General features: G+C 43.8%; 1 protein-coding gene across 2 annotated transcripts in view; it reads left to right on the top strand.

The window, feature by feature from the left end:
* LOC112224306 (zinc finger protein 385B) overlaps positions 1-16,211 on the top strand; it is a 135,565-nt gene that overhangs the window by 18,588 nt on the left and 100,766 nt on the right. Inside the window, exon 1 of one of the 2 annotated variants that reach the window (XM_042319698.1) lies at positions 4,594-4,873. The exons of the other annotated variant lie outside the window; for it this stretch is intronic. Coding sequence (XP_042175632.1) covers positions 4,849-4,873 — 25 coding nt within the window. The 5' untranslated portion in view covers positions 4,594-4,848. Of the gene's footprint in view, positions 1-4,593; positions 4,874-16,211 lie in introns of those variants that run through there. 2 annotated transcript variants of the gene reach the window in all.

Genomic DNA, 16,211 nt, shown 5'->3' with positions numbered 1-16,211 from the left:
ACTATTTCCTGCAAATTGTTGCTGTTCAGATAAATTGGATACAATTTTTTACCATCTTTTTCGTAAAATGTCTGGCGATCTAATAGCGATCTGGTCCAGTTTTGTCTAGTAGCCTAATAGAACATTTTGTCTGCACAGCTAACTTAATGCAGTCATGTCATTTTCATTTGATCTAGTTATGCAGTAAAAACATTTGAAAGCAAATAGGCTACTAGATGCACTAGACCAGGACTATAAGTTATATTTAAACCTCCTTGCTATAACCAGGTTAAATTGGATGAAATAAGATTGAGACGAAGAACACTGGCATATGCATAATTCAATAGTATTTATTACAATATCCTGTCTGTAATGAAAGGTCACAATAAAACATATTTCACAGAGGTATCTAACTGCCTTGTCCTACAAAAATAACCACAATCCTAGTAAATACTACCGGTATACACAACAACAACAAAAAGATTCCATTCTCTCTCTCTGTCTGTGTGTGTGTGTGGGGGTGGGGGAGTTCGTGTGGGAGAGTTTGTGTGCAAGAGAGAGAGCATGTGTGTTACAGCTGAGAAGTGGCCCAGAGGAGGTCAGCCGTATCTTTTCAGTCCCAGGTGAATGGTATTCAGAAAGATGAACCCCATCCTTCAGAAATTGCCCTCAGTGACTGTGTTTAATGTCTGTGTGCTTTATTGCTGCTCCCCCAATCGCCTGACAAAGACTGTCATCACGTTGTTGACCCAGATCCGTGCCTTGCTGATCTTCACATTCCTCCAATGCATGCGTTGAATGATACAGGAGAAGAGGATCTTCATGGAGGGGAATTCTGCATGTCTCTCTTTATTGTTCTCTCTGCTAACCAGCGCCACACTCTTATTCCTGCTTGTCATGAAAACGAAGACGACCAAATTAAGTTAGCTAAGTCGATCAGGTATGATCATAACCTGAATTATCATGCAATAACCTGATGTTAGCCTACTGTTAAACCTTTGCAACAGAAGGTTAATTTGAAAGCTCAGCATTACATAGAACCCAGCCAGGTCAACATTTGGAAAACAAAACGGACAGCAAATATTAACTATGATAATCAGAATTACAACTGACTTATCGAGAAAAAAAATGAAGATTAGAATCTCTGGAGTGATAATTAGTACAGATAAATACAGAACATATCGGCATGGCGACTCTCTTTGTAAAAATCAAACTCAAATTGATGCCATGTTAAGTGTGCGCGAGTACCCTATCTAGTCTATATATCATATAATATGACAATGATCCATCCACCTGATAATAAAAAGTTAATGGCGCTACCATCACAACAACCGGTCACAACTCGGTTAGGCTAGATTGGATTACCCCATGAGAAAAAAGGGCCAGTAACCCAAAGGTGGGCCAGTAACCAAGAGGTGGCAAGAACAAATCCCCGAGCTGACAAGGTAAAGATCTGTTATTCTGCCCCTGAACAAGGCAGTTAACCTACTATTCCTAGGCTGTCATGGTAAATAAGAATTTGTTCTTAACTGACTTGCCTAGTTAAATAAAAAAATTGTGCAACTGCATAATTTTGTTATAATAAAACATTACCTCAGACATGATTGAACTGTAGTTTGAGATTCAAAATGTATTCAATTTTTTTTGTTTATTTTTGTTGTTGTTGAATTTTACCCCTTTTTCTCCCCAATTTCGTGGTATCCAATTGTTTAGTAGCTACTATCTTGTCTCATCGCTACAACTCCCATACGGGCTCAGGAGAGACGAAGGTTGAAAGTCATGCGTCCTCCGATACACAACCCAACCAAGCTGCTTCTTAACACAGCGTGCATCCAACCCGGAAGCCAGCCGCACCAATGTGTCGGAGGAAACACCGTGCACCTGGCAACCTTGGTTACACACTGCGCCCGGCCCGCCACAGGAGTCGCTGGTGTGCGATGAGACAAGGATATCCCTGCTAGGCCAATTGTGCGTTGCCCCACGGACGCGGCCGGTTACGACAGAGCCTGGGCGCGAACCCAGAGTCTCTGGTGGCACAGCTGGCGCTGCAGTTCAGCGCCCTTAACCACTGCGTCACCCGGGAGGCCTGTACTCAATTATAATTGCATACTAACTTGATATTTCAAACATAGTATGAGTGCAATCCTCCATCTCCATGACCATCCTCCATCTCCATTGTATCATCCTCTGTCAGCCCCATAGACATTGGTCAGGCCATCTGTCTTCACTTGACAGGCTCGTTGACTCCGCGTTCTCATCTGGATTGCACATCACACCCCCTTAGGTTGACATACAAAGAGTATGGGAAAGCCTCCTCGTAGCCTACCAGCCTGTGATTGGTCTGTGCCAGCACGTGGTCCTGTGTGACAACAAATGTATTAGTCAGAATGGATTGCTATTTAATTAAATATCTTGATTTGTAGCAAACTTTAAACTACTTCACTGTGGGGGTTGAACTTGATCATAATAAACTAAATTCAGAGCCTAAAATGTCCGTCTGATTTTGTTTTGGCACCACTAGGTTGCTAGGTAGCAGCCAACCAACAGAGTTTGTGCCTTCACGCTCCAGACCGGACACTGGGGGCCTGGTTGGCACATACTCTGGGAATGGCACACTTTACTGATCTGGGCCTGACTCTCTCTCTCTCCACAGAATTCTCTCCAAAATCTCTCTCTCTCCACATCCACCCATCTGTCCATTTAAACATCTGTATATCCTCACCTGATTACACACAACAAACAAACAGTTGTCTTTTATTCAGTTGTTTGCTAGTCTCGTGGTGCAAGCCCAGACATCACTTTGTATTCTCGTTCACAAATCAGAGGGGTGACTTAGTACGGCTGGGGTTGAAGCTAGTAGTGTGCTAACCTAGTTTTGAAAGTAGATTTTAGGTAGTTTTGTGCAATTATACTTCTTGATACAGTACTGTATAGGAATGTAGTTTAAATAGCTCTTTGAGATAATGGTTTTTGACACAAAAGAGTTCGATATTGTAGCCTATTGACAATTCTTTACTGAAGGATATTACTGTATGTGACCATGTTGGCCACTCCTAACTGGTGAACCATGTTATCAGACACTACACCAACAAAAAAAGTTGTTAGCTCAGTGGCTGGAACAAAGATAGAATTTCCTTATCTCCCTTATATTCACTGCAGAGAGAACGATTGGAACAAAATCATGTTGAAAGCTTCAGGGCTCCCTGTTTCTTTTACTCTTGTCTATCATCATACTTAGTTCCTTTCAACTCGCCTGCCTTTTTGAAAGTGCATCACATTACTGCACTGACATTCATTTATTTCAGACCTTTGTTTTAATATGTAGGACACATATATTATGACGATATAACTGATGACAGCATACATGTTCCTGAAAAGCCTCTCTTAAACGTCATTTAAATAAATGCTGAATGAGCAGGTGCCTGCCACACCTTCACGCACGCACAAACACACACACACACACACACACACACACACACACACACACACACACACACACACACACACACATACAAACACACACACACACACACACACACACACACACACACACACACACACACACACACACACACACACACACACACACACACACACACACACACAAACACGCACACACGCACGCACAAACACACACGCACGCATGCACAAAACACACACACACACACACACACACACACACACACACACACACACACACACACACACATACAAACACACACACACACGCACACACACACTAACTCACACTTCTGTGATCAGCAGCAATGTCCCTCTTAGTCACAAGTGTCACTTTGTGCAAGCCACTTCTCAATTCATTTTGTCACCCCTGTTGGCAGGCCTCTGTTTGCTCCATATATATAGCCCTGTCGGTGATTCACTTCAGCCTCTAGCCTAACTACTAACAAGAATTCATTCCTTTGGTTATTTCACTGTTTCCATTGTGTGCCATTTTAATTTTGTACAACTTGTCCGTTTAGCTTGCCTGCGTCCCAAATGGCAACATGTTCCCTACATAGTGCACTATACTTTTGACCAAACCCTATAGGTCCTGGTAAAAAGTAGTGCACTATATATGGAATAAGTTGCCATTTAGGCAAGTCCCCTGGTCTCACCTGTTTAGAGCTGAAATGGAAAGCATTATTAGCTGCTGGCTGGCACTGTGACAGTATTGTGTTGTATTGTGTGTGAATTCATATTCACAAAGTTGAGAGGAGAAGCTGCAGAGCCATTTATCAAAGTACATTCGACTGGTTTGGTTTAGCTGAGTTTGTGCATGAGAGAAGAAAGAGAGTGAAAGAAAACAAAAGAGAGAGAGAGAGAAAGAGGGTGAAAATAAATGAGAGAGCAAACAATAGAAAAAGATTGAGTGAGTCAGACCCTGTGGTTCGCTTCATTACAATGAACATCAAGAACTACAAGTGAAATCACCCACTCATGCTCGCATTATTTTATCACTCCTCATCTCTCTTCCCTACTTCCTTTTCCTCCTCCTCCTCCTCCAATTCCTCCTCTTTCTCATCTTCCTCCTCTTCTCCTCCCCTTCCTCCTTCTCCTCACAAATGGGTGCTTCTTCCGTCTGTCTGCTGCTTTAACTAGCATACTGCCGGAGTGTCAGGGCTTTCCACTGATAGGGGGAATGAGGCAGTGTCTGGGGAACTGTGAAGGTGCTGCATTCATCTTAAAGTCTATTGTCACATAGAGGATAAGAGTCTGAGTCTGATGCGCACAACCAGCACTACACTCTGCACACACAGAGCTCCACGTTACACGCTCTTTCTCTCCTCCTGGATTCTCCTTCTTTGGCGTTTATTTTTTTATTATCTCTATCAAACAGTCTGCAAATAGAAGAGGTTGCTTTTAGTGAAAATGTGGACCAGCTTCCTCAGCAGAGGTAAGGGTTTTTACTATACGGTATATGTGGCTTATGTGTGTTGCAGATTACGACTAGTACTATGATTGTAGTTTGTGTTTTTAGCTTATGCCTTGTAAATATAAAACATTATATCTTACATGTATAATATGATGCGTGTAGAGCTTTAACAGTATGTTGAACCCCAGACATTTTGTTGGTTGGATTTTAAGTGTCCACGCTTGATACTTTTTGTTTCCCCTTCTTGGCACAAAAAGTTGCCAAAGAAGACTAATGAGGATGAAACATTCCATCCATTCTTATCGTGCTCTTTTGTATCGGTAGCTTAACAATGTCTTACTGTTTAGTCTTGCAGGGAGAAGGAGAAGATTTGACACGTTGTGTCCCAGGTTCTGGGTTCTGAAAACAGCTGGCTAGATGGGGAGAGGGAGAGGCAGGGAGCTGTCCATAGGGGACAGAGCTGTCTGTCTGTGTCTGTCTGTCTATGACCGTGGGGGACGCAGAGTAGACCTGCTGTATGTGTGTGCGCGGGTGCATGCTTGCTTGTGTCTGCGGGGGACATAGCAGACATAGCCCATAGGGGACAGAGAGTTGTCTGTCTGTGTCTGTCTGTGACCGCGGGGGATGCAGAGTAGACCCGCTTTGTGCGTGTGTCCGCGCGGGACATAGCAAACCATTATGTGTATCCTGGCTCATCATGGGTTGTGTATCCTGGGTTGTGTATCCTGGGTTGTGCATCCTGGGTTATCCTGGGTTGTGTATACTGGATTGTGTGTCCGGGGTTATCCTGGGTTGTGTATCCTGGGTTGTGTATCCTGGGTTGTGTATCCTGGGTTGTGTAACCTGGGTTATCCTGGGTTGTGTATCCTGAATTGTGATGTGTGACCAGCACTGAGTCCTCCATGTCCCCATACACACACAAACTGATGCACACACAAACACACACACACACAAATGTGCCCTTGAGCAATGCACTTAACCCTAGTTGCTACTGGGTTACTGTTGATAATGGCTGATCCCTGGCCGTGACCCCACTCTCTGAGGGTGTCTCAGTGGGAGTGGGATATGCAAAAAAAAACATTTACAATGCACACATGCGTATAATACACACGTGTACATGTGTAAAATAGGACAAATATAAGCACCCTCCACACAAACACACTGGTTCACTCCATAGCTATGCTGTGAACACACTCTTTGGGACTGTAAGCTCCTGGCTATGGAAGGAGGGGGGGTTGTATGGGTATTGAGGGGTAGTATTTTTTTATGTGTGTCTTTGCCGGAAATCTGAGGTTATTTTGACGACTTTAGGGGCTCCCAGGGGTGGAATTATTTAGTTAATTCACTATTGGGATGTGGATTCACAGCTTCAGAGCCTGCAATGGTTTCTCTTATCATCAGGGAAGCATTGATGGTGGAAGTGGTGTGTATGACGCTCATTATGAACGCTGAATAGATGAGTAGAATAATAGAAATGTGGGCCAACTGTTTGCCTTTTCTCGTATTGCGTGCAATCAAGTCCTTTAGATCTGTGTTCATATTCAGGTATTGTGGATTTGGTTGACCAAACTTTGACACAAATGTTATGTAGCTGTAGTGTGTGTGTGTGTGTGTGTGTGTGTGTGTGTGTGTGTGTGTGTGTGTGTGTGTGTGTGTGTGTGTGTGTGTGTGTGTGTGTGTGTGTGTGTGTGCGTGTGTGCGTGTGTGTGTGTGAGTGTGTGTCTTTTGGTCATTACCCTTTGAGGTGCAGCTTTATACTGCCCCCATCACACACACACACACACACACACACACACACACACACACACACACACACACACACACACACACACACACACCGCTGCCCTTGTCCCCTGTAGCCCCTTTCCACGATTTGCTTTGAAAGCATGAAATTAGGTTTGTACCAGCACATGCTCTCTCATTCTCTCTCTTTCTCTGGTAATGGTCAGTGTAGGGTTCACTGCAAAGATAAGACATTTCTCCTGTCAGGGGTTGTTCCCCAAACGGCACTCTATTGCCTATATAATGCACTACTTTTGACCAGATCCCTATGAGCCATGCTCAAAAGTAGTGCACTATATAGGGAATATGGTCCCATTTGGAATACTGATGGGGAGGGTGATGCAGTATCGGCCCAGTCAAGGTGTCCCTTTGAGATAAAACGGTGTAATGACACCCCAGAGAGTGGGCCAGGCCACTGAACTGGAACACCAAGGGCATCCCTGCATTAATGCACTGGGATCATTGTCAATGATGGGAAAAGTTCTCAATTTATCGCTCGCACCTAATTCCATACAATGGCTCTTTTTATGTACTCTGTAAGTTATTGATGGGGATGGGGACAGTGTGTGTGGTTGGGGGAAGGACAGTGTGTGTAGTGGGGGAGGGACAGTGTGTGTAGTGGGGGAGGGACAGTGTGTGTAGTGGGGGAGGGACAGTGTATGTAGTGGGGGAGGGACAGTGTGTGTAGTGGGGGAGGGACAGTGTGTGTGGTGGAGGGACGGACAGTGTGTGTGGTGGGGGAGGGACAGTGTGTGTGGTGGGGCGAGGGACAGTGTGTGTGGTGGAGGGACGGACAGTGTGTGTGGTGGGGGAGGGACAGTGTGTGTAGTGGGGGAGGGACAGTGTGTGTGGTGGAGGGACGGACAGTGTGTGTGGTGGGGGAGGGGACAGTGTGTGTGGTGGGGCGAGGGACAGTGTGTGTGGTGGGGGAGGGACAGTGTGTGTGGTGGGGCGAGGGACAGTGTGTGTGGTGGGGCGAGGGACAGTGTGTGTGGTGGGGGGAGGGACAGTGTGTGATGCAGTGTTTTGTGGTGATGCTTTTGGAGTTTAACTACACTGTGCGATCGATACAGATCCCACCAGAGGAGGTGTAAGTCACATTTTACTGTGAGAGGCAGGATGCCTGGCTCCCTTTTAGACTGAGAATCAAATGCACCCTATTCCCTACATAATGCACTACTTTTGACCAGGGACATAGGGAGAATATGGTGCCATTTGTGACTCAGATTTAGACTGGCCGTTTATAATCTCTCACGGCTCTACCATGTCTAGTTCACCTTCAGACCACATCAACGCATGTCAGCAATCCCTCTGTTCCCCTGCCTGGTATTATTACAGCATGCTGTGTATTTTCTGTTGGCCATAATTCCTCTGTTCCCCTACCTGGTATTATTACAGCATGCTGTGTATTTTCTGTTGGCCATAATTCCTCTGTTCCCCTGCCTGGTATTATTACAGCATGCTGTGTATTTTCTGTTGGCCATAATTCCTCTGTTCCCCTACCTGGTATTATTACAGCATGCTGTGTATTTTCTGTTGGCCATAATTCCTCTGTTCCCCTGCCTGGTATTATTACAGCATGCTGTGTATTTTCTGTTGGCCATAATTCCTCTGTTCCCCTGCCTGGTATTATTACAGCATGCTGTGTATTTTCTGTTGGCCATACTTCCTCTGTTCCCCTACCTGGTATTATTACAGCATGCTGTGTATTTTCTGTTGGCCATAATTCCTCTGTTCCCCTGCCTGGTATTATTACAGCATGCTGTGTATTTTCTGTTGGCCATAATTCCTCTGTTCCCCTGCCTGGTATTATTACAGCATGCTGTGTATTTTCTGTTGGCCATAATTCCTCTGTCCCCCTGCCTGGTATTATTACAGCATGCTGTGTATTTTCTGTTGGCCATAATTCCTCTGTTCCCCTGCCTGGTATTATTACAGCATGCTGTGTATTTTCTGTTGGCCATACTTCCTCTGTTCCCCTACCTGGTATTATTACAGCATGCTGTGTATTTTCTGTTGGGCATAATTCCTCTGTTCCCCTGCCTGGTATCATTACAGCATGCTGTGTATTTTCTGTTGGCCATAATTCCTCTGTTCCCCTGCCTGGTATTATTACAGCATGCTGTGTATTTTCTGTTGGCCATAATTCCTCTGTCCCCCTGCCTGGTATTATTACAGCATGCTGTGTATTTTCTGTTGGCCATAATTCCTCTGTCCCCCTGCCTGGTATTATTACAGCATGCTGTGTATTTTCTGTTGGCCATAATTCCTCTGTCCCCCTGCCTGGTATTATTACAGCATGCTGTGTCTTATCTGTTGGCCATACTTCCTCTGTCCCCCTGCCTGGTATTATTACAGCATGCTGTGTATTTTCTGTTGGCCATACTTCCTCTGTCCCCCTGCCTGGTATTATTACAGCATGCTGTGTATTTTCTGTTGGCCATAATTCCTCTGTCCCCCTGCCTGGTATTATTACAGCATGCTGTGTCTTATCTGTTGGCCATACAACCCTCCTTATCCAAGGTGATGTACACTGATCCACCAATGATGTCCAGCCAGATACACACAGAGAAAAAAATTGATACATCCTAGTGCTGAGCGATTAGTGCTTTTTGAGGTCAGTTCGGTTTTGGGTTGATGACTAAAAATCAAATCAAATCAAATGTATTTCTATAGCCCTTCGTACATCAGCTGATACCTCAAAGTGCTGTACAGAAACCCAGCCTAAAACCCCAAACAGCAAGCAATGCAGGTGTAGAAGCACGGTGGCTAGGAAAAACTCCCTAGAAAGGCCAAAACCTAGGAAGAAACCTAGAGAGGAACCTAGCTATCTGGGGTGGCCAGTCCTCTTCTGGCTGTGCCGGGTGGAGATTATAACAGAACAGAGAGAGAGAGAAAGAAAGAGAGAAAGAGTGAATTAGAGAGAGCACACTTAAATTCACACAGGACACCGAATAGGACAGGAGAAGTACTCCAGATATAACAAACTGACCCTAGCCCCCCGACACATAAACTACTGCAGCATAAATACTGGAGGCTGAGACAGGAGGGGTCAGGAGACACTGTGGCCCCATCCGAGGACACCCCCGGACAGGGCCAAACAGGAAGGATATAACCCCACCCACTTTGCCAAAGCACAGCCCCCACACCACTAGAGGGATATCTTCAACCACCAACTCACCATCCTGAGACAAGGCTGAGTATAGCCCACAAAGATCTCCGCCACGGCACATCCCAGGGGGGCGCCAACCCAGACAGGATGATCACATCAGTGACTCAACCCACTCAGGTGACGCACCCCTCCCAGGGACGGTATGAGAGAGCCCCAGTAAGCCAGTGACTCAGCCCCTGTAATAGGGTTAGAGGCAGAGAATCCCAGTGGAAAGAGGGGAACCTGCCAGGCAGAGACAGCAAGGGCGGTTCGTTGCTCCAGAGTCTTTCCGTTCACCATCCCACTCCTGGGCCAGACTACACTCAATCATATGACCCACTGAAGAGATGAGTCTTCAGTAAAGACTTAAAGGTTGAGACCGAGTTTGCGTCTCTGACATGGGTAGGCAGACCGTTCCATAAAAATGGAGCTATATAGGAGAAAGCCCTGCCTCCAGCTGTTTGTTTAGAAATTCTAGGGACAATTAGGAGGCCTGCGTCTTGTGACCGTAGCGTACGTGTAGGTATGTACGGCAGGACCAAATCAGAGAAATAGGTAGGAGCAAGCCCATGTAATGCTTTGTAGGTTAGCAGTAAAACCTTGAAATATAATCACCGTTTCGATTTCATTTTCAATTATTATGTGGGTTGTAACAACACAGAATACAACAATGAATAAAAGTCCCGTGATGGTAGTGACTGCCCATTAATGCTTATCACTTATTAACCATCATTTATTCACATGACTTTAGTCAGATATTTCATTTGTGTATATTACGTTTCCTTTATTTGATGACTTTATTATTTAATTCCCAGTCATCATCTTATCTCTACTAAGCTGCTGCAAATGCTGAGACAAAATCTACATTTTTGTAGTTCTTCAAAGCAAATAAGGCATACTTTTATGATCACTGAATATTAACTGTCTATCAATCACTTAGATCAGGTATTTGTATTTGTATTTATTGTATTTGTGTTTACTACTCTTCCTGGGGTCCAGCAAAATTAAGGCAGTTTTAACTATTTAAAAAATATTACAATACATTCACAGATTTCACAACACACTGTGTGCCCTCAGGCCCCTACTCCACCACTACCACATATCTACAGTACTAAATCCATGTGTCCTATATGTACAGTGTGTATGTTACTGCGCGCGTGTGTGTGTGTATGCATGTGTCTGTGCCAATGTTTGTGTTGCTTTACAGTCCCCGCTGTTCCATAAGGTGTTTTTTTTGTCTGCTTTTTATATCAAATGTTACTGCTTGCGTCAGTTACTTGATGTGGAACAGAGTTCCATGTAGTCATGGCTCTATGTAGTACTGTGTGCCTCCCATAGTCTGTTCTGGACTTGGGGACTGTGAAGATACGTCTTGTGGCATGTCTTGTCGGGTATGCATGGGTGTCTGAGCTGTGTGCCAGTAGTTTAGACAGACAGCTCGGTGCGTTCAACATGTCAATACCTCTCATAGATAAAAGTAGTGATGAAGTCAATCTCTCTTCCACTTTCAGCCAGGAGAGATTGACATGCATATCTATTCCATGAAAAAGAAAAACCCTCTGGGTTTCTTTTAGGATGAAACGGAAAATATGGCGCTGTACAACGTGAAGTCTGGCAGTACAGTACTGGGCTATTTAGCTAAAGAATCCCTGTGTCGTGCTTGTCTCAGAGAAGTGCGAAACGGTGCTAAAATAGTTGTAGTGTTTTGCTTCTAACTTCAATATGCTCTTTAAATAAATGAGACCTAAATAATTTTTAACAGCACATTACTCAACACTTGTGAGACTCATTTCGCCTATGGTAGGCCTACAGTATATCAAAAAAAGTTTTTTTCAATGACGTGACTCTCCGCCAATAATTACATTTAGAGGATGGGAGGACTGTATATTAATATCTAAGGGGCATTTATATAATTCTAATTAATTAGTAATAATAATCACTTTGTTTAAAGAGTAACAATATTTTGGAGATTTCGTTTTCATTTAACCTAGAGTTAGCGAGAAAAAGGCAATTCTTGAACATGGGGTGAGACATTCTCACTAATTTGTAAATAAAGCCAGTAATTTAGAATTATTTATTTCTGCAGAAACCTTGATTATTTAGCAGACATCACTTGCTTATATTCAGTCAACACATATCTTTAGAATATCATGGAATATTTTAACATTTTCGTTTCTCCATCCTTGTCTCAGAGCAGCGCGAAACGGTGCTGAAATAGACGGCCACAGCGGGAACATTTATTTAACCAGGTAGGCCAGTTGAGAACAAGTTCTTATTTACAACTGCGACCTGGACAAGATAGAGCAAAGCAGTGCATTACACATAAGTTACACATAAACAAATGTGGAGTCAATAACACAAAAGAAAATAAAAATTGAAAAGCAATGTACAGTGTGTGCAAATGTAGAAGAGTAGGGAGGTAGGCAATAAATAGGTCCTAGAGGTGAAAATAATTACAATTTAGCATTAATACTGGAGTGATAGATGGGCAGATGATGATGTGCAAGTAGAGATACTAGGGTGCAAAAGAGCAAGAGGGTAAGTAATAATATGGGGATGAGGTAGGTGGGTGTGCTATTTACAGATTGGCTGTGTACAGGTATAGTGATCGGTAAGCTACTCTGACAGCTGATGCTTAAAGTTAGAGAGGGAGATATAAGACTCCAGCTTCAGAGATTTTTGCAATTCATTCCAGTCATTGGCAGCAGAGCTGGAAGGAAAGACGGCCAAAGTAGGTGTTGGCTTTGGGGATGACCAGTGCAATATACCTGCTGGGGTGTTGCTATGGTGACCAGTGAGCTGAGATAAGGCAAAGACTTATAGATGACCTGGAGCCAGTGGGTTTGGCAACGGATATGTAGTGAGGGCCAGCCAACGAGAACATACAGGTCGCAGTGGTGGGTAGTATATGGGGCTTTGGTGATGAAACAGATGGCACTGTGATAGACTACATCCAGTTTGCTGAGTAGAGTGTTGGGGGGCTATTTTGTAAATGACATCGCCGAAGTCAAGGACCGGTAGGATAGTCAGTTTTACGAGGTTATGTTTGGTGGCATGAGTGAAGGATGCTTTGTTGCAAAATAGGAAGCCAATTCTAGATTTAATTTTGGATCAGAGATGCTTAATGTGAGTCTGGAAGGAGAGTTTACAGTCTAGCCAGACACCTAGGTATTTGTAGTTGTCCACATATTCTAGGTCAGAACCATCCAGAATAATGCTAGTCGGGCGGGAGGGTGCGGGCAGGAATTGGTTGAAGAGCATGCGTTTAGTTTTGCTAGCATTTAAAAGCAGTTAGAGGCCACGGAAGGAGAGTTGTATGGCATTGAAGCTCATCTGGAGGTTATTTAACACAATGTCCAAAGAAGGGCCAGATGTATACAGAATGGTGTCGTCTGCATAGAGGTGGACCAGAGAATCGCCAGCAGCAAGAGCGACGTCATTGATGTATACAGAGAAAAGAGTCGGCCTGAGAATTGAACCCTGTGGCACCCCTATAGAGACTGCCAGGTCAACAGGCCCTCCAATTTGACACACTGAACTCTATCTGAGAAGTAGTTGGTGAACCAGGCGAGACAGTCATTTGAGAAGCCAAGGCTATTGAATCTGCCGATAGGAATGTGATGATTGACAGAGTCAAAAGCCTTGGCCAGGTCGATGAAGACCGGATGCACAGTATTGTCTTTTATCGATGACGGTTCTGATATCGTTTAGGACCTTGAGCGTAGCTGAGGTGCACCCATGACCAGCCCGGAAACCAGATTGCATAGTGGAGAAGTGATCCGTTTATTAACTTGGCTTTCGAAGTTTTTAGAAAAGCAGGGCAGGATGGAAATAGGTCTATAACAGTTTGGGTCTAGAGTGTCTCCCCCTTTGAAGAGGGGTTGAATAGGCTAGTAATAGGGGTTGCAACAATTATTTTAGAAAGAGAGGGTCCAGATTGTCTAGCCCAGCTGATTTGAACATCAGCTGTCTGGATTTCGGTGAAGGATAAACGGGGGGAGATTGGGCAAGTGTTCTGTGCCCACTCGTGGTATCTTTCTTCGGTGACACATCCTTGGAATAGCAGAAAAGCATAATGGTCGGGCGGCCCTTGCTGTGCCTGGTGAGCAGTTGGTCAAGTTCTGTTGTCAGAAGAGGAATGGAAATGTCAGGGTGAACTGAAAACCTGACGAACCCGCCACGTATGTTGACTCTGCCTGTCAGAGGTGGAGTTCCAGAGCTTACAGGTGTGCCTGGCATGGAAATATATATATTATTATTTTTAAATTCTCAGATCATTAATCATGTGTGTTCACTTGTTTTGTACTGTTCTGTAGTTTCGACCCAATGATTAGTCTGACAAACAAAGAACTTTACGTCCTGCAGGCCCAGGCATGGATCAAAGCTGGCGAGACATTCAATAACGTCATCTTCACAGACGAATCAACCGTGGCCCTTGAGTAATTTGCTCAAAATTGCTACTGAAAAAAGGAAGATCAAGAAGATTAACGAAAGCATAAAGATGTTGATGAAGAAATGCTGTTTTGAGTTAGAAATGTAACCCTTTTTAAATTCGATTTTTGATTTTTTTGTGTTTTTCACCCCTTTTTTCTCCCCAATTTTGTGGTATCCAATTGTTAGTAGTTACAGTCTTGTCTCGTTGCTGCAACTCCCGTACGGACTCGGGAGAGGCGAAGGTCGAGAGCCATGCGTCCTCCGAAACACAACGCAACCAAGCCACACTGCTTCTTGACACAATGCCCATCCAACCCGGAAGTCAGCCACACCAGTGTGTTGGAGGAAACATTGTACACCTGGCGACATTGTCAGCATGCACTGCACCCGGGGTAGAAATGACATGTTTTAGGTCATTAAAAGAACAGCTTAACGGTACTGCGACTCAATAATCCCTGTCGTTACTTCTAATTGAACTTTTATGCTCACTGATTCTCTGTTTGAGAGAACGAGAGGTTTAATTTACAGTTGAAGTCGTAAGTTTACATACACTTAGGTTGGAGTCATTAAAACTTGTGTTTCAACCGCTACACAAATTTCTTGTTCACAAACTATAGTTTTGGCAAGTCGGTTTGGACATCTACTTTGTGCATGACACAAGTAATTTTTATTGTTGGAAAAATTACTTATGTTGTGTATTGCACAAAGTAGATGTCCAAACCGACTTGCCAATTGTTTATGACAATTGTTGGAAAAATTACTTGTATATTGCACAAAGTAAATGTCCACGAGTGGTTGAAAAACTAGTTTTATTGACTCCAACCTACGTGTATGTAAACTTCCAACTTCAACTGTACCTCTAGGCTGTGTAAGGGCTATTTTACCAAGATGAAGAGTGATGGAGTGCTGCATCAGATGACCTGGCCTCCACAATCCCCTGACCTCAACCAAATTGAGATGTTTTGGGACGAGTCGGACCGCAGAGTGAAGGAAAAGCAGCCAAAGTGCTCAGCATATGTGGGAACTCCTTCAAGACTGCTGAACAAGTATTCCAGGTGAAGCTTGTTGAGAGAATGCCAGGAGTGTGTAATGCTGTCATCAATGCAAAGGGTGGCTTTTTGAAGAAGCTCAAATATAAAATATATTTTGATTTGTTTAACACTTTTGATTCCATATGTGTTATTTCATAGTTTTCATGTCTTTACTATTATTCTACAATGTAGAAAATAGTAAAAATAAAGAAAAACCACTGAATGAGTAGGTGTTCTAAAACTTTTGACTGGTAGTGTAGGTCAATTAGTTGTTTAAAACCCCCAAAATAATTGGATTCTTAACTCTATTTGAAGCGTATAAAGACTTTGTAACACAGTCATAATCCATACACACTGCATCTGCATTCCTAAGCAGGTCATAAGCATTTAATAAATAAAATGTTACTGTATTTTGCTTGTGGAACAGATGCTGACCCTGTAACTTTGAATTCCTGTCCTCAGAAGGCTTTGGGAGAGTGATATGAAATGGGCCCTTTAGCCATGACCGCCATTGTCCAGGATTTCCAGTTACACTCCCTATGGATATATATACACGCACACACACACACACACACACACACACACACACACACACACACACACACACACACACACACACACACACACGCTCGCACACAAACACATACACACACCAACACACTCCCTGTGGATTTACTCTGATTCGTTCACAGGTTCAGGGCAGCTGCATTGATGTTGTCACCGCTGGCAGACAGCACTATCACAGCAAAGGAAATAGGGAAATGGTATTGATTCAAACAGAGATGACAGTAGTCGTTTATAAAGACAAGTGTTGATACAAATTGAATTTACACTGGACGGAATGACAGCGAGTAGATTGAAATGGGACTCGGCAGCAATGGAGGTCACACTGCTTTCATTGCAGTTTGTTGTCGTATCATTTCACTTGCTTATAGTATTAAAAATTCTAAAAGGCACTCAC

Source organism: Oncorhynchus tshawytscha, linkage group LG03 (genome assembly GCF_018296145.1).
Source record: "Oncorhynchus tshawytscha isolate Ot180627B linkage group LG03, Otsh_v2.0, whole genome shotgun sequence".
NCBI classification, from domain to species: Eukaryota; Metazoa; Chordata; class Actinopteri; order Salmoniformes; family Salmonidae; genus Oncorhynchus; species Oncorhynchus tshawytscha.
The sequence above is the reverse complement of the archived record's forward strand: the minus strand, read 5'-3'. Positions and strand labels throughout refer to the sequence as shown.